Raw genomic sequence first — 25,000 nt, 5'->3', positions numbered from 1 at the left:
TTACGGGAACCGGGGTAAAAGATTTTCGAACTTCCGGGTGACTTTAAACTGCATATATCGGCCAATATTTAAGTTATCTCTATGAAAATTACAAAGCGTGTTTTATTCATAGCAGTGTATTTTTGTGCCTAAAATAAAAAAAATTGTGCGAAAACTTGACCTAAACCCATATATTTATGTATAGGATTTTCGAACATCCGGCTGCCTTTACTCCATATGATTGGTGATTGTATGTGAGGTACCTTAATGAAGCCCAGGGAACATTTTTTTACTATGTGGCATACTTAACAAGATTTTCCTTTTTCGAACAAACATTATGCCGAATATATCGGTGAGTGTATGAGTTATAAATAGTATATACATATATGTATATATTTATAAAATTTCTTGGATTTCGATCCTCTGGTTAACATTTTACACCTTAAGGTATTTCCCTGGCTTTCAATTCTGCTAGTTGCCGCAGTATAAAAAGTTCGGTTGCACCCGAATTAGCCCTGCTTTACTTGTTTTTATCTAACTTTTAGCTAAAAAATATTACGTTTGCAAAATATTACTGTTGGCAAGAGTTATCCTGCGTTGGATTTCCAGGTTGACGTTGTTGGTGGTGTTAATACTGGTTCCTAAATAGACGAAATTATTTACAACTTCAAAGTTATGACTGTTAACAGTGTCGTGAGAGCCAAGTCGCCAGACCCTTAATAAATAATAATTATTATTTACGTCTATAAATGCAACATTAATCATAAATATTAAATCTCCTATTTTAATGTACCTACATATTATATATGTACAAGTATATACCTACTATACGTGGCTGCCAATACCCCCAAAAACTTTTAGAAACTGTACAGAATAGTTTTGTTTCTACCCATGTATTATCACTTGACATCCTAAAATTGATTTGTGTATTAAAAAAAATGCCAAATATTCCCTCTATGTTCTTGGTCTCGAAGCATGGAAGATTACAGCCGATGTAATGTCTGACCTTCTGTTAAAATCTTTTTCATTACGGTTACACGCTTGCGCAAGGTCGCTACCTAATCCTCTAGTAACCTGACTTGAAGTTATAAATTTTTGTTTTCCTTGACATGTTCTACATCGCTAATACGGTTTTAAGTTTAGAAGTCGTTATATGGAATGCTTTATATTTTTCATGAAAAGTACTATCACATTTTTTAAAGGTTTGGATATATATATGTATAAATATAACTAGAGGACCCGTCCACGCTTCACTGTGGCTGATACATAGATAATACTACTACCATCTATATGATTTCTATTAGTTGGATTATAACTATTAGTTAATGAGATAAAGCATTTTTGTGAAGCAACTTGTGTTAGTTTACAAAAAAAATATATCATAAAGCATTTCGTTTGTTAATAAAACATTTGGCTTTTTGGGGAAAATACTGTTGAATTTGGGTTCAGGGATATCCACCGTTGAAAAGATATTTGCTAACCTAGAAACAGGCGAAATGAGCAAAGTAGGTGCCTCGCAAGTTCATAATCCAACAAAAACAACGAATAACTGATTCTGAGAAGTGTTTAAGTGCTCTCTAATCGGAATAAAGCCGAAATTTTTCGTCAGTGATAGAAAGATAGCTCCATCATTTTCCACTGGAGTCCAATCGACAGTCATTGTATAGGACTGCACATGATGAACCGGTTCTCAGGCGTGGAAAAACGAAAAAGGCGGCGGGAAAGGTTATGACATCAGTCTTTTGGGAATTTATTTGCAATGGCAGTAAAATATGTCAGACCAAAATCCATGTATAGTTGCGTGCAATGCCACGCAAAAATATAATTGCAACCCTCTTTTAGCTGTCATTTTATATAAAGACATATTACGTCGTTAAATTGTTGAGGACGATAAGTTTTAAATAGATTTTTATTTAAATTATAAAGATTTGTTACAGTTTTTTTTGTTAAAAATGTATGCAGAAGATGCGTCAATTCACAATAGCCATGCATAATAGTCATTCACAATAAATTGACCGAATCAGCCGTTCATATGTAGTATATCACTAGATTCTGCTCTCGGGCCCTTGTATATTTCGGTATAGTATTTTTGCAATCTGCAATCTTGCAAGAGCAAGCGAATACCCCTACTATGCTTGAACAACTGCATTTGCAAGAGCAGAATTAAAAAGTGGTGGTTCTTGCTCTTGTGTACGAGAAATTTAGACGAATTTCACAACAGAAATTCCTTACCACAAAAACTACAGCATAGCAAATATTTCTTCTGATCACTTGGTATAATTTTCGTGCAAACAAGATTGTTTTTAGGTCTAATGAATGGTAAAAACGTAAAACTTCTATTTATCAGAATATGAGGGCTCTTACTTCTTTTCTTCTAAAGTGGAAAGTAATTTTAATGAAGACACTGCATTGGGGCTTAGTCGTCTTCTTTTAAGGGGGAAGCCTTCTTTAGAAGCTTCAAAAAATCGATTTTTTGCTATAACTTTTTTAAAAATTATGTAAGAATATGTCCCCAAAGTTATAGATGGGAATTTGTAAGTTTGAACATATTTTTAAACAACATAAAGTAAAATTTTTTGGTCAAACACCACTTTTTCAATTTTTAAAAATTTGTTTTTACAATTTTACACTATTTTTGGAATTTTTTTTATAGTTTTTTATAGAGTTTGACACCACATAGTTTTTCCCATTGCTCTTGAGATTTTTTTATTTTTTTATTTTCCACAAAATATTGGTAAGTTGCTTCCTTGAGTTTAGTACTTAATTTCTAAATGGGTGATCTAAAATATGTCGTCTTTTGAGTCTAGTAATTTCATTGCTAGGGTTGTCATGTTAACTGATTCTGCATAAATATGCTGTACTAAATCCTTTAATCTCAGTTTTAATAAAACGCTTATTAAGATCTGAATGAATGGCTTTATATCACGTTTACTTTCATTTTCCAGCAATCCAACCAAGTCTGTATCTTATTAAATTATTCTTGCACCAAATTACTTGCTCCAATTGAAGTATGGCTTGACGACAATAGAGCAATGTCATCAGCATAAGTAGCAATTAATACACTTCAGTTTCCGGTATTTCAGAGACAAAAATGGTGTAAAGTATAGGACCAAGCACGCTTCCTTGAAGTACTCCAGCATTCATGCTTATGTCAGACGGTTCGTCATTTATTTTTACATAAAATGACGTATCAGTTAAATAGGACTTAAGAATTAGATATACCTGAGACGAGAATATGTTTTTTATGCTTGGGTTTTTTAATGTTTTCGTTCTAAAGAGTTAAAAATGTAATTAACTGCACGGTGGAATTATTCGGGTGTACCATGATAACGGCGAAACCTAAATTGATGTTCGGGTGTCACCTTATTCCTTTTAGTATAGTCAATACTCTAAGTAAAAATATTTGTTCAAATATTTTGGAGAACAAAGACACTAATCTATAAAAAGTGATTTCGTTCTCAGCTTTTCCTGCTTTGACCACCGTCACAATTTCAGACACTTCCACTGAGTAGGGAATTGGTTAAGCATTAATATTGAATTATAGATAAGTGTAAAAACATAATTCCTTTTTTAGATAAGCACTTAGCTACTTCGTAATTAATTTTGTCTTATTCTGCAGATTTCTTGTTCTTCAGTTTCTCGATTTCGGTACGTATGTATTTCCGCGGGCGTAATATTGTATGTTTCATTGGTAGAGACAGTTGGCATGGTATAAATTTGTTTCCTTTTGAATTTTTGGAATAAATGTAAGGGTTAACTCAATGACAATACACTTATCGAATAAGCGTAAAGAGAAACAACTAAGTGGGAGCTAAATTCGGGTGCAACCGAACAAAGTCAAAGGTCAACTATAGATCTTAGGGTCCACATATTTGCTACCTAGGGGTTTGAACAGTGTTTGAATTTAGATAATTTTTGTTGATAAGGCGGTATTCGTTGAAGAAAGAAAATATTAATTAAATTTTATCCCGTTATATTAATTACTGGAAAATGATTCCTTGTTTCAATTTAAATTGTGTTATATGGGAAGTAAGCGTGGTTGTGGTCCGATTTCGCGCATTTTTACAATGAAAGATAGGAATATGAGTAGAATGCCACGTACTTAGTTTAGTCGAAATCGGTTGGTCGGGTCCCGAAATTTGGAATTTCACCAAAAAGTGAGTGGTGCTACACCCATCGTTCAATTATCACTCCTGCTCTATAAATATTCATACCATACCTGAGTAAAATTTAAAGTCTCTGACGTAATAGGTTATTGATTTATTGCGCTTTTAGTAGTTTTAAACAGTTCCGCTATATGGATAGTGAGTGGGGTTATCTTCCGATTTCATCAACTTTCGCACTGTCGGTAGGAGTTTTTATAATATTTGAGATGGGTAAATTTGGTTGTTGTAGCTTATATATATTTATTAGAACGCGGGGCCCTCTTTTTAAAATTTTTCTTCCACAGATGCACTTTACGTCCTTAAATAGTGACAATGTAGTTGTTGTTGTTTTCTTTTAATCACATTTGAGCAATGTTGTCAACTATTTTTTAGTTATATGAGCACAAATGTATATGTTTTTTCTGCATATTTATATTTTTCTTGTTATTATTTCTTTTCCTTTTTAATTAAATGTAAAAGTTTGGAGCAGGAGCTCCATCCAGTAAATTATATGATCAGAAGCAATCAAGACCTAAATAAAATACCATGAAATTTTTTAACTGCATCCTGACTACATACATATGTACATATACAACGAAACTTATCAGTTTAGTTTTGGAAACCAGTAAATTACGCTGTGCGGTTTTGACCAAGTTCTAGACAAATTTTATTCATATTATTCGAAAATAGGCTTCTGACGGTGTTGACAGACAAACAGCTTATCATCAGTTTGGCTTCAGAACATTTCATGGCACAATTGAACAATGTAATAGGGTAGAACACTTTATAACTGATGCTATGGAAAATAATAAATACTGTTCTTCTGTGCTCTTTGATGTCCGCCAATCATTTAACAAAGTCTGGTATCTATGCCTATTATTCAAATTAAAGGAAACTCAGTTAAGATTAAAGTTGGCACAGCTGTAATGGCTCTTTAGACAAAGATCCCGCATCAGTCTGAAGAATAAGTTGCTAATTTATAAGGATGGCATTCAAATCTGACGAAGTGCAGCTAATTAAAATTTGAAAGTAATTCAAACTTTTCAAAATGAAATTCTACACACTATAGTGGGGGCCCCGTTCTATGTGAGAAACGATGTCCTTCACACCGGGATCTAAAGTTGTTTACTGTAAAGAAATCAATCGAAGAATTTAGTAAACGTTACCACTTCCGTTTGGAGAATCACGAAAATATATTTGCTATTCAACTGCTGGACAATAGTTTACAACGTAGAAGATTGGAAGATACCACTTGTTAGACCTCTCCTTTCGACTCAAAAATATTTAACCTTCCTATACCCGCGCACATGTCTGTGAGACCGACGAAACAGTTTTTCGTACATATTTTTTTTTGGAAAGTTTTGGAAAGACTGATAGTCATTAAAGTAATACATAATTTACGCTAACAACTGATATTTTTTGTTTTTTTACATCATTTAGTTCCTATAAAATAAAAAAAATATAAACGGTTTTATAGAAAAATAAAAAGGTAAGAGGAGTCAAAGTCTCGGTCTGTCACACCGTGCGCGGGTATAGGTGTTAAAACATTTGGCGCGGGTATAGGAAGGTTAAAAATGTATTTTATATGTTTGTTTCTGTTTTTTTACTTACTCAATGTCATACTACTCACTCAAAAATACTAAATATTGTGAGGAAAGAATTTTCTCTAAATGTCAATTATATCGAGCCAATACCGCCAAATTATCGTAAGCGACAATTTTTTCGAAAATGAGTTTTTTATAGAAACTAGTAATTTAAGACGTAACGGACCTATCCCTGTTGATGTTTATCTCCAAAGAGAAACCGTTATAAAGTTAAAGCAAGTGCTAAAATTATCGTAAATACATACATTTTTAAAACCTTAACGTAAGCGACACCTAGCGTTTTTATCTTAAGTGCCTTGCGCACAATTTCATGTCGTGCAAGCGACAATACTTGTTATCGCAACCGACATAAGTGCTTGACCTAACGGTGTTTACTACTCGTATATGCAAACCATTCTTGTACCTGTCGTCACATGTTAATTTCCATGAAAGGTTTGATGAAACAAACATCGTTCTCATTGGATTATTGTTTCAAAATAGTTTGACGCCTAATCAAATTTTGTGTTAATTGAGTTATAATCGTACTGTAGATAGTAAACACGGCAGTTATCAAATAAATCAACAATGTCGACTCCAGCAGCTAAGGTATGTTTTATATTTTAATTTTGGTTATTGAAATTTTATTGCATACAGTATTCTCTCATTTATATTATTTATGCGATATTTGTTTTTGTATGTTATTGTTTTTTATACTCCCGAATAAAGGAAACTATGCAGTTAATATCACCACTCCTCTTATTAGAGTAATGCTGAGAGAACATACAGCAAAATACGTTAGTAATAAATCAATTCTTACTAACAGACAGCATCAACGATATTGACATTGATCCAATATTAACTGATACATCAGCATCTTTGATCGATTTGTTTTGTAATACCGATTTAAATTTTGAACAAAACACCAACCAACATGTACCATTACCTCTAAACAAACTTGTTGATTACAGTGATTCTGATACTGATAATTCTTATACTTTAATGGATTCAGATAACCAAAACAAAGTGTCATATGTAGACATAACATCTTCCAGAGATTCAGATGAAATTGAGTCAGCTCAAAAAAATGGAAGAAGAAACGAGTGTTGGTAAAAGAAGATACAGGAAAATAAAACCTTTACCGAAACGCCTTTTATCAAAAAAAAAAATCATAATGCTGCTGTGAGGAAATCTGTGCAACCTAATCCTTGTATGAGTAAAAGATGTGGTAACTCATGTGCAAATAAATTTACTGAAGATGATCGGATTAATATTTTAGAAAATTATTGGGGATTAGGTTGTGATAAAAGGCAAAAAGATTTCCTGCTATCATGTGTGAAAGAAAGACCGATTGGTAGAAAAAGAGCTAGTAGTAATGTTCGCAAAAGATCATACGAATATTTTATAAGCTACAATAGACAGAATATTAAAGTATGCCAACAATTTTTGCTGAAGACCCCAAATGTCTTTAAGATATACCATCGAAAATGCCAATAATACTCTAAATACCACTCGCGCAGCCAGGAAAAATCTTCGTCCTCATAATAAATCTGATGAAGTAAAAGTGGCACAGTTAAAATTGTTCATTGAGATGTTGCCTGCTGTTCCATCCCACTATTGCCGCAATAAAAGCACTAAAGTATATTTACCTGAAGAATTTCAAAACATTTCGTTTTTGTATACACTGTATGTTGATCACTTGAAAGAAAAGAATCTTGAATCATCAGTATTATCAAAAAGAGTATTTCGTAATATTTTCAAAACAAATTTTAATATTGGATTCCACTTGCCTAAGAAAGATAAATGTGCTTTTTGTGAGAAATTCATCTTTTTAAGTATTTAAATATGTTAGAGCAAAACGGTACCCATAGCGTTGTTAATTTATATTCTGATAGCTGTGCTGGGCAAAATCGAAACCATGCGATGATATCAATGTTAATTCATTTCTTGAAAACCGCAATAAAAATTACACAAGTAAAGATAACTTATCTTTTACCTGCGCACACCATGATGCCTGTGGACTCTATTCACAGCACTGTTGAAAGTTTTGTTCGTAATAAAACAGTATGGGCTCCTTCTGAGTGGCCAACTATTATTACTAATGCTAGATATAATCCTAAAAGCTACATTGTAAATGTTTTAAAGTATGAAGACTTCATGGATTGGAAGTCCTATTCACATGCTTTATTACCAGCTAAATTAAAAATTAATTTTAAATTATTAAGGGTTGTTCAATTTAATAAAAACAATCCTATTGTTAGATTAGAATACGGTTTTTTTGAGGATAGTGACAATTACGAAATTAATATGGATTCCATCATCAGATCGAGAGCAAACAGAGCTACTGTCCAAAAAGGACCCACATCTTTATACGTTGAAGAGCTCAAAATTTCAGCTGCTAAATACAAAGATTTAGAAGAGCTATGCAATAAAAATATAATACCAAGCAGATACCATCAAGAATATTTAAATATGAGGCATGATGGAACCATACGCAATGCTTTAGCTGAAACGGATGATGATGATTCTGATAAGGAGCATTAAAAACAAATTACTTCATTTTATATATGTACCTAGTACATCTGATTACGAGTTTTTAATATAAATATGTTTCATTTACACATAATATTTTGTTTAACAACTATGATGGAATAATACGCGGTGTTAAGTTAAAGAAAAACTTTATTTTGTATATACACAGCATAAGTTTAACAAATATTTCAAATATTTTATATAAATAAATATATTTTTCAGTTATAATTATGACTATTTCATTAAAAACCTTCAAAAATACGTATTTATTTACCAAATACAGTTCCTTAGACATAGTTACTTTAATAGATATTTTTATCGTAAACGCCAAAATAACCTTAGATTGGAACAGCAAAAATAATGTAAGCGCCATAAATAGCATAAATACTTATTAATTTTATTTTTTTTTCAATTATATATGTGAATGTCTGAAAAGCATTAATGTATGAGAAAATTTAAATTACTACCACTTTAATGGTTAAAAGTATTTAAAAAAAAAACCTTCTCCTGTAAAGTTTGGTTTTTGTCGCTTACGCTAAAATGACGGTAAAGGCTCGATATATCTCACAGATTAATTGATATTTTCGTTCAAAAGTCAATTAAACTAGGGGGTTGAGCAGTTTCGGTCAAATTCGGATATTTTCAGAAGATAAGATACTCCAAAGAAATTATTCGTCTCATTAATTGCTTCTTGATTTGTGTACCGGAAAGTGAAAGAATCAAATGGAAGTAAGCTTTGCTGTAGTTCAATTTCACTCACACTGTGGCATAGGAAAGTTAAAAGAATTAATTTGGTTGAAATCGGTCAAGCGGGTAACGAGATATGTGATTTCACTTAAAATTGGGCGGTGCCACTCCCATCGTCCAACCCTGACTACTTCCACTTCCCATATAACACGACTCTACAAAAAAAATTTTCGTTCTTTGTCCTAAAGTTTATTTTATGATTTTCTGATTAATTATGAACAAAAATGAAAAGAAAATACCTTTTTTTCGTATAAAGTTTGTTTTTGTAAAAATTATAGTAATAATACTATATTTGGCTAATTATAGTAATAGTACTAAGTAAAAGTGTGCACTCTTAAATTTGTTTTTACTTTTTTGTAAGTTATTTTAATAGTAAAACTTAATAATAATAATAAAAATGTTTTTTGATTATACTAGTTTAGTTACAGCGGTATTGCAGATATAAAATGGCATCAAGTCAGTGTAAAAATGATGTTGATTCATTCTTTTTTATTTGCGGTGAATTTATTAAAGTTAGAAGTAAAAAATTTGCTTTATCAACAAATTTGAAACTTTGCGAAGCCTTTGAAGTCTATTTTAACCTAAAAGTCAGTAATCAAAATTGATATTGGGGTTTAATACGAGAGAGTGAAAATGTTGAAAAAATATAAAAATCAGTAATTTCTGCTTAAAAATCGAAAAATTGCTCCAATTTCTACGAAAGAAAACTTTAACCGGAAAAAAAAATTTTCCTTATTTTTGTTATAGTAGAAACTAAAATTTAACATGTAGATATCAGACCCAAAAATCGTGTTGACCGGTGTGATCTTTCACCTTCTAGTGCATATAACACGGATAAAACAAATAATGCCTTTTAGGTATTCCATCGCGGGTCTAAAGACCGTGAATAAATGTAGATTTTGTGGAAGCCAGTTGGCTGACTTTTTATCACAAATATTCATAAATTTTTGAGATACATTTCTGGAGTTTGGGGGAAATAGGCCCCATGCATTGAGCATTTAGCATATTAAGCTCCAATTTTTTATGAGAAAAAAAACTGGTCACGACTTACTTTCATCGACGACCTTGAACCGTATTAACAAGTATAAACCAGCAGAACCAGCGGGGATAAATATGTTGATACAACAGGAGAAAAGTGCCCAACCTGCCGCTGACCACTCTTCATATACCAGATGTGTGGAAAGTCCCTACTGAAAACTCATACTCCCTTTTCTCTAATAGTGAAAACAATTAATAGCTTCCTACTCTCGATCTCGTCTCACCACCAGAGTCTAGAAGACCATCAACATTACATCCGGAAAATGCGCTGTACTACCATAGCACCTAACATCATAAAGGCCCAGATAACTCATGCCCTCAATCAAAAAACTCTTTTTGCAAGGACAATCCTAGTAGCGTTTGTTTGACATTGTTAAACGCTACTAGAAGGCATCGAACAATCCACGCTCTTTCCAGGGCTGTAAAGGTGGACGATGATTTATCTGAAGAGTTGGCAACCATTCGTACTATTTTGAAGTCAAAATTTTAAGTTAAGAACAATTAAACAGGCTGTTCCTTAAGTTGTTGTCGGCTCCCACTACTGTTAAACTTTTATATCACTCGCTCAATCATTAGAGAAAATACGCAGAATATTGTACGATTTTATTCCATGAAAGAATACTGACTACACCTCATAATTTTTGCCGATTACGATAAAATTCAGAAAGTCGGTGTCCAAAAACTTTAGGATGTTACATTTGATGTTGTTGTTGTTAACGGTTAGCTAATCCCCGTTAGGATGATAAGGGTTGTTTGTGTTGTCGTCGAGGTCATCTAACGGTAGGCCCAAGAAACGTGCTGTTTCGACGGGGTCGGACCAAAGGGAGGAAGGTGTTAGATGGGTAGGGTTTGTGGGGCATGCAAAGAGGTGGCCAGTGTCATGCGGGGACTCGTTGCATGCAGGACATACATTAGGTATGTCGGGGTCGATTCTGGATAAGTAGGAGTTTAACCTGCTACAGTATCCAGAACGAAGTTGCGCTAGGGTCACTCGTGTTTCTCGCGGCAACTGGAGCTCTTGGTCTGCAATAGGTGGTGGTTTGACTCCAAGAACGCCATTCACGGGAAGGGAGTAGGTGAAGGTGTTGATGGCTCTACTGTGAATGGCGGTCAGTGCCTGTCGAAAGTTTGTTGCGTCCGAAGTCTGGTCGGCGTACTGTTCGATGTCGTCGACATAGTCGAGGAATGACCTCTTGATGCTCCTGGGAGGCGGTTCCGCTCCAAACAGGTGGCTGCAGGGGTGATTCCTACGGAAACAACCCAGCAGGAACTGCCTGGAGAGGAGTAGATTATGCTCCTTTACAGGTAGCATGCGCGTCTCACTGTGGAGGTGTTCAATGGGAGACATCAAGAGGGATTCCGTCGTGGTCCGGAGTGCTGTATTCTGACAGGTCTGAAGTTTCCTCATCTGCGTACCACTGCATCCAGGCGACCATATTGGAGCTGCGTAATTGAGGACCGGCCGGCCGATTGCCTTGTAAGTTGCCAGCAACGTATCTTTGTCTTTTCCCCATGTGCTGCCGGCTAGCGATTTGAGGATTTTGTTGCGGCTCTGTACCTTGGCGATAATCGCGGTCGGGAAGAGAAAGAGCATAGACTATCGAGGATTACGCCTAAAATCTTAGGGTTATTGACAGTCGGAATTTTGACGCCATCGACTGCAATATTAAGTTCAAGTCTACATATACTCCTTCGTCCAGTTTGTGAATAAGGTCGCTGTGGATTTGGTGGGTGAAAGGTGGAGGTTTCGTGCAGTGAGGAAACGAGAAAGGTCGGAGAGGTAGCTGTTTACTTTCGAACACATGCCGTCGATTCCATTGTCCGACGCAACATGGGGCCACGTAACGCGTGGTCCACTCCCTGTTCGTCTTAAGGCCTGAACAGGTCTTAAGATGGCTCCATCCATTGCATGTGTTACACCTGACCGAGGTGGAGTTTGGATGGAGCCTTTTTGCGCAGACGCAGCAGAAAAATTCCTCCGGGCCCGGGTTGGACTCAATGCCAGCACGAGTCAGGAGGATGCGGAGCAACCCTGCTGCAAGGCGTTGCTCCAATGACGACACACACGAATTAGTACTCACCGATCCAAACGGGGTTAGATCGCCGAAAGAACAGCCCTTGGTCGGATGAAATCCGAGTCAATTCCGGTGCGTAGAACCGGCTATCGTGGGAATTGTTACATTTGATAGTATGTATCTCTTCATTCCATACACAACCGCGTTCATTACAACAGCACAGAGGCGCAACAAAATCCTCTAGTCGGCGAACGGCAACATCTGAGCCAAACAAAGAAACATTGGTGATTAATTACCACGAAATTGGCGAATCGGTCTTAAATTATTCATTTTTATATGAGCACATGGATGTGGCAGGACGCTGTTACGATACAGTTACTTATGTCAGAACACCGCACTCCGGACTGTTGATGTGAACACTTTTATACCACCAAATTCTTCCGGTTAAGGAACATAAAACGCTTCTCTCCTGGCAGAAATCATCTACTTGTAGCATAACCGCCTTCTTGTAACATCAATAACAAACGGTGTCCACTACACCACCGGACTCGAACTTTTGTCTTGCCAAGGATTGTCAGGTTAGCAGCACTCCTCGAAACTACTTGCAGTACGTTTTCTGGCGCTACATCTACGACAACCTCTAGCTTCCCACTAAACATACACAAATAAAAACAGATACCCAAAATAAGAAAATTTCCTTAATTTTATATACATGTCACGCTTTTATTTTTGTATATATATATGTACATACATATATAGAAGAATAACCATATATAATAAGAATACGTTGCATATCTGCTCTTTTGCTGTAAGACATCATATGAAAATAATTAATAAATCTAAATTACTACGCATAAGAATTGATATTTATAAATACAACGAAGCTGCAAACACAATATCTCTTTTTAGTAGCCGCACACCTTCAGAGAACTTGTTTTCTAAATCTGTGTTACCGATTGTTTTCGCTGCTTGGCACAATTGCCTTAATAATTCTTCCAGACGCCGCATACATCGAATTATTGAACCTTCAAAAATGTCTGTCATTCTACATACACTCAAAAACGAAGCACCCTTACACCACGCCAAAACTACGTCCATAAGAAAAGGTTTGAATTTTTCCACGTACGATTCTTCATCCATATTTAATTTACACTCCGTCGAGATTTTCGCAATGCGACGTGCCAAGTCTTGCATTGACCGAAGTGGACCTGAAAGCTCTTCAGTCGCCTTGGGAGTTTCTGAAGACTTTTCGTCGCAAACGAAACATGATAACAATGCTACTGACTGTGCTGTAGTAATGTCATTAAATATTCCGTTGAATATCATTTCAGTTAAAAGAAGTTCATCTGCTGAGCTTAATTCGCAAGCAACTCGTCCTTTAAACTCTATCACATCAGCAGCTGTACAATACTCCATTCGGCGTAATACACGTTTCCGATGCTTCAGCTCGTCCATCTGCAATAAACTACGTGCCTCTTTCAATTTGGTTTTAACCGTCTTCAGTTCTTCCTGCACTTTTAACTTCTGTGTATAACGTTCATAAATATTCTCCAATTCAGTAGAATTATGTAGAGGATGTGCGTACAGACGTTCCTCAAACTTGTCTATGGAGTCCACAACCTGTTTGAATTCATCACTTTTTATATTCATTTCGGTAATAGGATTGAGGAGTGGTGGACCTTTTGGAAAACGCTTCTTCACCTCAGCAATAGTTTTCAGAACACTTCGGCGATTATCTGCCGGGCGCAAGTCATTTGGATAATAAACACGGAGAGACGAAATCTGAGATATAAGTGTGTGTAGCACAGGAACAACTTCCATATTGCCTTTTTGACCCGGCTTGCACGGTTTTGGCTCATCGGCCTTTGCTGAAGCCTCAGTAACATGCAACAAAACATCGACTACCACAACTGTCTCAGCTTTCAATGGATTTTTGGCATTATTTGTTTGCTTTTTAAAATTCACTACAATGCCCCAATCAAATTCGTCTTTTTCATTTTGCACCTTAATTAAACGACCTGGTTGTAAGAAAGGCACCAGATATTCTGGCTTTGTAATCCAACATTTGAACTGTTTGCCATAAGAATCGAGTTGTTCCCTTATATGGTGATAGGATGCAACGCTGTGTTCTTCGCTGATTTTTATTTTTGCAAACTCATTTTGTTTGTCTTGAACTTGTTTGTAAAGTTCAGGTATGGACGACTGATTTTGGAACTGAAAGAATGAACGTTCTAACATATATTCGGGATTGATTTCTTCTACTCGTAGCAAATTCAGCACCATATTATAGGTTAAGTGAAATGCAGAGTTTATAGGGTCAGCCTTTCCTTGTACAATTCCTCGACCGATGGATGGTGACACTTTTTCGTCAATCATTAAAATAACGATACCTTTATCATCGAGACCACGTCGGCCAGCACGTCCTGCCATTTGGATGTATTCACCGGAAGAAATCCATCTTTTAAACAAATAAAAAAAAATATTTAGAAATTTATACTCAGTTATCCTTTCCTCTTACCTAAAATTTTTACCATCGAATTTTCGAGGTGCTGTAAAAAGTACTGTACGGGCAGGCATGTTCAAACCCATAGCAAAAGTTTCCGTAGCAAAAAGAGCCTTAAGCAAGCCCTCACCAAACAAAATCTCAATAATTTCTTTTAAGATCGGTAAAAGTCCTCCATGATGTATACCAATGCCACGTTTTAGTAGGGGCAAAACATTTTCAACTTGTGGCAATTGACGATCTTCTTCAGATAGTACATCCATCGCATTATTGAACACCTCATCTACAAGTTTTTTCTCTTCTGCCGTATTAAAATCCAACTTTGCCATCTGCATAGCATATACCTCACAATCTTTTTTACTAAAGGAAAATATTATTACAGGTGCGAAATTGCGCTCCATTATCATTTTAACTATTTTAAAAATATTTGACTGCCCACTGTCAACACCTCGAATACCAGATTTACGTCCTCTCTGATCACCTTTAGCTGCATCACCTGATAAAAGATTGGGAATTTTAGTCGTATCAAATCAACCGAAAAAAGTAAACATACCTGCATTTTGCAAAACCGCCATTGCTGTTGTAAAATTATCTTCCTTAAACTGACCTTTCTCGTCAACTATAAGATGTATGCCATCACCTCCAGCTGGAAATATGTAATGTTGCAGGGGAGTCGGTCGATAATCCGTATAAACTACATGACATGGTTGCTTGTGAAGATGACAAACCCATTCGGCAAATTGACGAGCATTTGGTATAGTAGCAGAAAGGAATACGTAGCGTACATTGTCAGGCAATAAAATCAACGTTTCCTCCCATACGACACCTCTTTCTTTGTCACGCATATAATGAATTTCATCGAAAACGACCCAACCTACTTCACGCATAATTTCACTTCCTCTGTATAACATATTTCGCAAAATTTCTGTAGTCATAATAAGACAAGAAGCTGATGGGTTTATTGTCACATCTCCAGTTACCAATCCAACATCCTTAAATTCCTCATTAAATTCTCGATATTTTTGGTTGGAAAGCGCTTTAATAGGCGTTGTATAAATTACACGCTGCTTACACCCAAGAGATTTAGCAATAGCATATTCGGCTACTACAGTCTTGCCTGCGGATGTGTGCGCTGACACTAACACACTTTGTTGGTTATCAATGCAAAGTATTGCTTCTTTTTGAAAGGGATCTAATACAAAAGGGTATTCTTTTGCCGGTGGTCCTGTAAGTGCTTGCAATGGAATATATTCTTGTCCGGGATATACAGCTACCTCATGTGTACACGATTCTGGACTCTCAATGACGTGCACTGCTATTCGAGAACGTAGCGCATCCACACAAATATCGTCTAATATTGATTCTGTTTCCTTCATACGTTTTTGTGGAGCCTCATCATTTTCTGTATCTTCCTTAATAGCTTCATTTCCACGCTTTTCTCCGTTTTCAGCTTTCCTACAAAGTAACGTTTAGGCGAAAAGGTCTTGGGAGTGATTGCAAATATCTAAATACCTTTCTTCTAAAGAATTTTCTGATTTGATTTTTTCTAACTCTACAACTGGATTGGCGGATACGCTCTCCTCGTTGTCTTCATTAAAACAATCAAATAAATCGTCAACATCAGCCATAATTTACGAATAAAAAATATCAATTTATTAAAGTGTGAAATAAAACAGAAAGAGCACGTTAATTTACACAATAAGAAACGTCAAAATCATTTAGGGGTTGCGATGTTGTAGAACATAAAGAAATTAGGAGCACATTGTCCATTGTTTGTACTGTTGTTTGAAGATACAGTACGGACAGAGAACGTATATTTTATAAATATTTTATAAATATACGTTCTCTGATTCTTCCGCGTATCAGCTGTTTGAGTTGCCTGTCAAACGAGGTTTTATTGTTTTTATTCGCTTGTTGAAAAATACGGAAAAATTTTCATTGATTGTTATTTTTCTATTAATATACACAAATTTTCAGATAAAAACGAAATGGCTTCTTCAGAAACGGGTGGAGTGAAGCCCATGTCCATTGCCGGGCGCATGGTGCGTGAACGGGAGCGTTTGATTGGAATGTCAAATGACGAACGCGCATGGCGCAAGCAATGGTTGAAGGATTTGGAATTGCACCATGGGCCTCGCATAGTTCCCGAATTAGAGAAAGAACTACAGAACCCTATCAAACGTTTCTACAGATTCCCTCTAGATAAGCTTGGAGAAGCACTAACTCCAGTGCTGGTATGTACAAAGATGCAAAATATAACATAGCTTAATGTTATGTAATAGAAAAATATGGAATTCCTGAAAGAGAAGTTTTTAACACACATGTAACATTAATATATTGCAGGGTACACAACGCGCATATACAATCCGCTTTTGGACTGGAAAATTTGCTATGGCCATTGCAGCTATTTACGCAGGTGCCTACTACTTTAAGTATAATCAAAACGTAAGTTAAATATAAAATAAACATTTGTATGAAATATATTATATCATAAATATTGTACATATTTTCTATTCTTTAATATAATATTTTTGAAAATCTCAGGACTGGACACGCAAGGGAGGTTGGCGTGTAATCACTTCACGTCCCGTCTGCAATCCAGGTGATGAGGGATATCCAAAAGTTTCGGACCGTACACAACCATCCGATTATGCAGCTCGTGGGTTCAAACAAGCTACAATTTAAAAATATATATGTACATATATATATATATGTATATAGTAAATTAAAGAAAATAAATGATTAATATAGAAAATCAAAAAAAAAATATTGCAGCTATTATTTGTAATAATTGAAAGCTGTCAAGTCGACAATTTCGTATATAAGTTTTATTTTATGTCTTTTTACTCAGAAATTCGCTGATGATGTTATTTTTTCTTTTTTCTTTAGCATTGTCAGGTTATTTGTTTTACGCCATTTCTCCGATTTTTATGTGATTGATGCACTTTTCGTACAAGCAATTTTTCGGCACCGAACAAATAAACCTTTGTTCATCTATTAGGCTCGGATAATTTTTGTTTATTTTAAATGTTTGCATGTATATTTTTGTCTCTAAAAAACATAAATGTAATATGATTTACAAATTATTGCGTGGTTACATATTATTAATTGATATTTTACAAAATATCCAAAGATGAAAGTGTGTTGTTTTATAGTATAATGTTCACAATCTGTATGCTTATAATGTGAAGTTCTAGCGAATTTGTGGGTGAGTTGCAAATAAGAATAAGATAAGATGGATGAATCGAATGCAAATACGACAATAATACATATTTTGTTGAATAATGTATGTATGTACATATATAAATATGAAAGTGTCATAATTTTTTATTGCAGGTTTATTTTTAATGTTAATATTATGAAGTTCACAGTTTGCTTCTGTTTGAAAAAACGTTTAGATTTGCTATCTTTCTTTACGAAATGCAGCATAGATTATTGCTTAAGACAATGGTACAGTCTCCGAAGAAATTATTCAGATCTGGCTTGGGTCAACTGAATTTAACATTTCTTGTCTTGTCTTTGATTGACACGACTTCGAAATCTTCATTACTGCAAAAATAGAGGTATTAAAGGATTTAAATTTTAAACTGTCCATGGCCACTGACACTTTGATTCTAGGTCTCGCCATCCTAGCACCTTTCTTACAGTTTTGTCTTGGCAAGAATTGATAGATGTTTGTATTGTAGCGGCACACTGTTCACCCGACAGTCAAGATTACGTAATGGTATGGACGCAGGTATATATCCAGTTAATGCATAATTTTTTTAAATTAAAAACATTTTCGATCTGTTGTCAACATAATACTGCGACAATAGCCTCTGCGCCCGTGCAAAATGCATCTAGACGATACGACATTTTGCACAATGAACGACGAAGTCCCCACCAGAATTATAGGAAGCTGTAGCAATCGTTAGTAGTGGTCTGATAAACTGCATAACCTGGCGACCTATGCCAACTCTCGCATCAGACCACCTGCCCGTCAATTTCGCAAAATGATCGCTGATGCTATACTCGATTAATTCCAACTAGAAGAATTCGTGAAATTCGATCTAATTTCCTAGCCGAAGCAGCAGGCTTAGCAAATGAACGCAACACCTTAGGTCAGGTCGAACCCTGTGATCCACGCATAAGGAATATCAACTTGGAGATGTAACAATTGGTAGACTAGCATAAGCGGACGAAATGGAACGATCACTTGAAGCCATGCATTATCTTCGCCGGAGCTTTGGAATACTGTCAAACCCCTGTTCAACTGTAGGAGACATCGTGTCTCCTCGGACCCTAAAGGGCGCGTGAGCTACTTTAGCCGGTAATTTATTCTGCACCCTTTGGTGAACAAACCGTCAACGACAGCGTCATAAAGGCCCGGATAGCTCGTGGCCTCAACCAGAAACCGCCCTGTCAGAGGACTGTCCTGGTACATTGAACTTCTAAGTTTCTCGAATTTTTTTGGTACCATACAACAAAGGAGGATCATGAACTATCTGAGCGGTCGACCATCATTAGTGCTATTTCAAGGTGAACAATCTAAACTAAGTGAAGGAGTTTCTATAACTTCATACACAGATGAACCAGTTTCCTACAGGTACTAAGCGCCATTTACAGGGGAGCATTTAACCCCATCGATTGTCTTCCAGTTAGTTGCATATTTGGCGTGAATTAAGGGCAACTTCTTTCAGCAGATTAAACTCCTACTTATCAAGAAAAGACCTTGACATACAAAGTCTACATATGTTCTGAATACAACGAGTCTCCGCATGATACTAAACACCTCTTTGCACGCTTAACGAAGCCAACTCACTTAACACCCCTCTCCCTGTGGTCCGAACCCGTCGAAACAGCTCGTTTGATGAGCCCACCAGTAAGTGATCTTAATGAAACTCAGGGAGCATCGTTTTCTGTAAATAATATGTAGTAATAACAAAAATAAAAATAAATCTGTACAATACTACCCCTATCTCCCATATACAGTGCGTTCAAATATAACGTTTTCCTTTGCGCGATCATCTTTTGAAAACTTGTTTTTTTTTTTCAAATTAATGCCTGTTCAATTGCGATCACTGACGTGTACAATGTAAGAAACGTTTTGAAGCCACATTTCTAACAAAACATCCTAAAGATCCCAAATGGACGAGAAAGTTGCAAAGTATTTAGAGAGACTGACAGCTTAGACAAGGCAAGAAGACCAAAAACAATACGGGGCAGACTTCTGAGATCTCACATCAAACTCAGCGTCACTGTACATAATCATACCCCACTTTCAAACACACATAAAAAGGGTTGCATTGAGCGTAGGAAAACATCAACCGTGATTGGAACAATGTAATACTTACAGATGAGTCGACTGTCGTATTATTCAACCCCTAGAGACGAGTTTGGTTTAGTTTTTAAGGATTTACAACTATCCACACGATTTTAAACAGTTTATGTGTATAATAGTTTTGTTCACTTAACGATTTTTTATAACAACTAATTAAGATACATATTGAGTTATATATATACATACATATGTATGTATAAGTAAATGATTCGCCCGACCGTGCAAGCTGTAACTTGAGTAAAAATTGAGATAACTTGGCTAAACTTTTCACCCTTGTTCCTTGGTATCATAAGAATTACGGTATAGTATGTGAGCGGAAATCGGACTACTTCTTCTTTACTGGCGTAGTCACCGCTTATGCGGTTATAGGCGAGTTAACAACAGCGCGCCAGCTGTTTCTTCTTTTCGCACGGTGGCGCCAATTGGTCCAAGCGAAGCCAGGACCGTCTGGTTCCAAGATAGACGAAATTATCTACGACTTCAAAGTTATGACTGTCAAGAGTGAGAGAGCCTAGTCGCGACTGTTTGTTTGATGGCAGGACATATTTCGTCTTGCCCTCGTTCACTATCATACCTATCTGCTTCGCTTCCTTAACCATTCTGAAGAAAGCAGAACTAACAGCTAGCAGCACACTCCTATAGAAAATTGTATATTGAAGAAATCGCACGATACAGAATCGCCTTGTCTGAAGCCTCGCTTGGTATTGAATGACTCGGAGAGGTCCTTCCCTATCCTGACGGAGCTTTTGGGTATTGCTCAAAGTCAATTTACACAACCGTATTAGTTTTGCGGCGATACCAAATTCAAACATCGCGACATAAAGGAAGCTTCTTTTCGTGCTGTCAAAAGCAGCTTCGAAATCGACGAAGAGGTGATGTGTGTCTCCTTCTTCTCTTTTCATGGGTCTTTTCCAAGATGTGGCGTATGGTGAATATTTGGTAAGTTGTTGATTTGCAAGGTCTAAAGCCACACTGATGAGGTCCAATCAGTTTGTTGACGGTGGGCTTTAATTTTTTTTAACCACTCAATCTGTCTGGAAATGTTGATTTCAGTGTCTAGTTCAACTTCAGTCCTATCACCTTTTTCATTCTTTTATAACCTGCAAAACAAAACATAAAGTAAACAAGTGCAAACCTCGAAGCAACCGTCTTGTTTGCAAAAATTTCGTTGCCAAACTCATTTAAAACATAGATTAAATAAATAAATTTTTATTATGCAATTTTCTGGTGTTACATACAATTTTCTATTCTAACCTTATAAGAGATGATTAGGAAGCGCAGATTGTGGAGTCTCCTTTTTTGTGGATTGGGCAGAGCACACTAAAATTCCTATCGTCGGGCATGCATTCGTCCGACTATATTCTACAAAGAAGCTGATGCATCGGACTACTAGAAAACCACAAAACACCATTAAACTAAAGCTTATAAAGTGCCATATCTAAGCACGAAATTAAGATATAGAACTGTACTTGTAATTTGGCACGGGGGATGGCATTAGCACATGTGGACTGAAAATTTTGAAAAGTGATCGTAGACCCTTCCCTTAACAACTTTAATGTCTATACAAAAATTACTAAAGCTATAATAACGAAATTCGCTTCATTGGGTGAAAACCCCCGCCCACTCCCTATATGACGGTTTTATTGAAAACTCACCATACTAAAGGTGAGACTACTCCCTAATACATTTACAGGTATAGGTTATATTGCCCCTAGCCCGATTGACTTTATATCTTATAAATTGAACAATATGTGAGGATTAATATACATTTCATCACCTAAAATGCAAAATAAAGTATGATCAAAAAATTCGAAATTGAGTATTTAATTGATTACGACCCACTTCTTCGAATTACATACATATCTACAACATTTTAAGGTTCTACTATCAGATATAACCCAGTTTTTACCAATATTTAAATTTCATGTTCCATTTTATGACGTCTTTCCTTCTTTCCCCTGTGAATTTCCGAAAATGTTGTTACGTTATTTTGCATTTTAGATGACGACATATTACATACATACATACATGAATAAGATACCAAATTTTATTGTAATCCTTTCGGTTTCTTCAAATAATGGATATTCAATTCTTATGTAACAATTTTTATTATAAAGTTGCAACACATGAAAGTATTTCCTTACGTGATTTAAATAAAGTGAAGGACGATTTTTCCCCGGCTTTGATCCTCGCAAGTTGCGAGAGTATGAATTTTTCGATTACATCCGATCTTAGTCCCTCCTTACTTCTATAATGTAAAGTTTTGCCGACAGCTGAATATATTTCCATACTTATTTCATTGTTAATTTATTATTATGTACAACAAACACAAGGAAGGTTCGACGTCGAGAAGCTGCAATCACAACAGACAGCCGAACGATTTTCTACTCGGCTTGCACTCCTGCTCTCTGAGAGCACTCGTCAAAAACTCGGTATAAGGGAACTGTGGGACGGCATTTCAAACTCCTTACGTACAGCTGCAACCGAAACCATTGATTTTCGGAAAATGCAAAAGAACAGCTGGTACGACGAGGAGTGCCGAGTCGCAGCGGAGAGAAAACAGGCTGCCTACCTCGCAACGTTACGATCGACCACAACACGTGCGGGATGGGATAGATACCGAGAGTTGAAGAGGGAAGCGAGACGCATTTGCAGACAGAAGAAGAAAGAGGCCGAAATGCGTGAGTATGAACAGCTTGATAAGCTGACCGACAGGAGTAATGCTCGAAAATTCTACGAAAAAATGCGGCGGCTTACAGAAGGTTTCAAGACCGGAGCATACTCCTGTAGAACCCCTAAAGGTGATCTAGCCACCGATGCCCAGAGCATACTTAGATTATGGAGGGAACACTTCTCCAGACTGCTGAATGGCAGTGAACACATAACACCAGGAGAAGGCGAACCCGATTCCCCAATCGATGACGATGGAGCAGACGTTCCATTACCCGGCCATGAAGAAGTTCGAATAGCAGTTGCTCGCCTGAAGAACAACAAAGCGGCAGGGGCCGACGGATTGCCGGCCGAGCTATTCAAACACGGCGGCGAAGAACTGATAAGGAGCATGCATCAGCTTCTTTGCAAAATATGGTCGGATGAAAGCATGCCCAACGATTGGAATTTAAGTGTGCTATGCCCAATCCATAAAAAAGGAGACCCCACAATCTGCGCCAACTACCGTGGGATAAGCCTCCTCAACATCGCGTACAAGGTTCTATCGAGCGTATTGTGTGAAAGATTAAAGCCCACCGTCAACAAACTGATTGGACCTTATCAGTGTGGCTTCAGACCTGGTAAATCAACAACCGACCAGATATTCACCATGCGCCAAATCTTGGAAAAGACCCGTGAAAGAAGAATCGTCGATTTCAAAGCTGCTTTCGACAGCACGAAAAAGAGCTGCCTTTATGCCGCGATGTCTGAATTTGGTATCCCCGCAAAATACGGCTGTGTAAACTGACGCTGACCAACACGAAAAGCTCCGTCAGGATCGGGAAGGACCTCTCCGAGCCGTTCGATACCAAACGAGGTTTCAGACAAGGCGATTCCTTATCGTGCGACTTTTTCAACCTGCTTCTGGAAAAAATAGTTCGAGCTGCAGAACTCAACAGAGAAGGTACCATCTTCTACAAGAGTGTACAACTACTGGCGTATGCCGATGATATTGATATCATCGGCCTCAACACCCGCGCCGTTAGTTCTGCTTTCTCCAGACTGGACAAGGAAGCAAAAGAAATGGGTCTGGCAGTGAACGAGGGCAAGACGAAATATCTCCTGTCATCAAACAAACAGTCGTCGCACTCGCGACTTGGCACACACGTCACTGTTGACAGTCATAACTTTGAAGTTGTAGATAATTTCGTCTATCTTGGAACCAGCGTAAACACCACCAACAATGTCAGCCTGGAAATCCAACGCAGGATTACTCTTGCCAACAGGTGCTACTTCGGACTGAGTAGGCAATTGAAAAGTAAAGTCCTCTCTCGACGAACAAAAACCAAACTCTATAAGTCGCTCATAATTCCCGTCCTGCTATATGGTGCAGAGGCTTGGACGATGACAACAACCGATGAGTCGACGTTGCGAGTTTTCGAGAGAAAAGTTCTGCGAAAGATTTATGGTCCTTTGCGCGTTGGCCACGGCGAATATGGCATTCGATGGAACGATGAGCTGTACGAGATATACGACGACATTGACATAGTTCAGCGAATTAAAAGACAGCGGCTACGCTGGCTAGGTCATGTTGTCCGGATGGATGAAAACACTCCAGCTCTGAAAGTATTCGACGCAGTACCCGCCGCGGGAAGCAGAGGAAGAGGAAGACCTCCACTCCGGTGGAAGGACCAAGTGGAGAAGGACCTGGCCTCGCTTGGAATATCCAATTGGCGCCACGTAGCGAAGAGAAGAAACGACTGGCGCGCTGTTGTTGACTCGGCTATAATCGCGTAAGCGGTGTCTACGCCAGTAAAGAAGAAGAACTTATATTAACTAAAATTAACTGGACGACAGAAATAAGTAGTTTGCTGACTTTTGAATAATAAATATGGATAGTTTAACTGTTTCGTGTCAACTTTCCTTCTAACCTGCCTACCTACTTATATATATATTTTCCTAATCCCCATACAACGAACATAATAACCTTTGTACCCAAGGTGTTCTTTACGCGTTATTTTCGGTCATTGTATAAAATATCATAATGAAATTAAATTAATGTACTTATCATATTTAGTAATACACACATATACTAAATTCTTTACCATACTATAGTTTGAAATTAATATTTTGCATATTTTTTTAGTTATCGTCTTTTAAAGTGTTCCCCTGTTTGCCTCAAAAGAGATTTTTTAAATTGGCTACAATTAAAACTCAACCTAGCTAGATTTGTGATCGAATGAAAACCATAATTTGGGAGACCAAAAATCATTTCATTATTGAGCAAACCATCAACATTTTTTTTCACAGTCTACCTTTTTTGATATAAATTTCTTTGACAATCGTATAAATCTTTAACATTTCATAAAACATTTTCCAATGCAGTTTTCAAAATTCGCCTATTTCTTTATTTCATAAAATTTAAAGCAATGAAAAAATTGCAGACCATTTGTCGGCAATTTTACCACGGTAGTTGATCGAAGTTTTTCAAA

The 25,000-nt window shown here is 36.7% G+C and overlaps 4 protein-coding genes across 4 annotated transcripts in view; 3 read left to right on the top strand and 1 right to left on the bottom strand.

Annotated features, from left to right (window-relative positions):
- The window catches only part of LOC105227099 (uncharacterized), a 401,109-nt gene that overhangs the window by 97,121 nt on the left and 278,988 nt on the right, over window positions 1-25,000 (top strand). The gene's annotated exons all lie outside the window — the stretch shown is intronic.
- Window positions 1-25,000, top strand: part of LOC125775372 (uncharacterized) — a 211,079-nt gene that overhangs the window by 139,111 nt on the left and 46,968 nt on the right. The gene's annotated exons all lie outside the window — the stretch shown is intronic.
- Window positions 12,746-16,260, bottom strand: LOC105229074 (exosome RNA helicase MTR4). The gene is made up of 4 exons (XM_011209150.4): window positions 16,052-16,260; window positions 15,093-15,994; window positions 14,555-15,035; window positions 12,746-14,494 (listed from the first exon to the last, which is right to left on the bottom strand). Exons 1-4 carry the CDS (start codon window positions 16,165-16,167, stop codon window positions 12,904-12,906), a joined length of 3,090 nt encoding a protein of 1,029 aa, XP_011207452.1. The 5' UTR covers window positions 16,168-16,260; the 3' UTR covers window positions 12,746-12,903.
- On the top strand, window positions 16,291-17,306 carry LOC105229084 (uncharacterized). Its single transcript, XM_011209171.4, has 4 exons — window positions 16,291-16,430; window positions 16,517-16,773; window positions 16,883-16,984; window positions 17,084-17,306. The coding sequence occupies exons 2-4, from the start codon at window positions 16,528-16,530 to the stop codon at window positions 17,222-17,224; spliced, it is 489 nt and encodes a 162-aa protein (XP_011207473.1). The 5' UTR covers window positions 16,291-16,430; window positions 16,517-16,527; the 3' UTR covers window positions 17,225-17,306.

The sequence above is a fragment of the Bactrocera dorsalis genome, chromosome 1 (assembly GCF_023373825.1).
Source record: "Bactrocera dorsalis isolate Fly_Bdor chromosome 1, ASM2337382v1, whole genome shotgun sequence".
NCBI classification, from domain to species: Eukaryota; Metazoa; Arthropoda; class Insecta; order Diptera; family Tephritidae; genus Bactrocera; species Bactrocera dorsalis.
This window is presented reverse-complemented; position numbering and strand designations above follow the sequence as displayed.

Coding starts and splice junctions, on each gene's coding strand:
- LOC105229084 (XM_011209171.4), top strand. CDS start 16,528: ATGGCTTCTTCAGAAACGGGTGGAGTGAAGCCCATGTCCATTGCCGGG. Junction 16,774..16,882: donor AAGCACTAACTCCAGTGCTG/GTATGTACAAAG, acceptor AATATATTGCAG/GGTACACAACGCGCATATAC. Junction 16,985..17,083: donor ACTTTAAGTATAATCAAAAC/GTAAGTTAAATA, acceptor TGAAAATCTCAG/GACTGGACACGCAAGGGAGG.
- LOC105229074 (XM_011209150.4), bottom strand. CDS start 16,167: ATGGCTGATGTTGACGATTTATTTGATTGTTTTAATGAAGACAACGAG. Junction 15,995..16,051: donor GAAAATTCTTTAGAAGAAAG/GTATTTAGATAT, acceptor GTTACTTTGTAG/GAAAGCTGAAAACGGAGAAA. Junction 15,036..15,092: donor GGCGGTTTTGCAAAATGCAG/GTATGTTTACTT, acceptor ATCTTTTATCAG/GTGATGCAGCTAAAGGTGAT.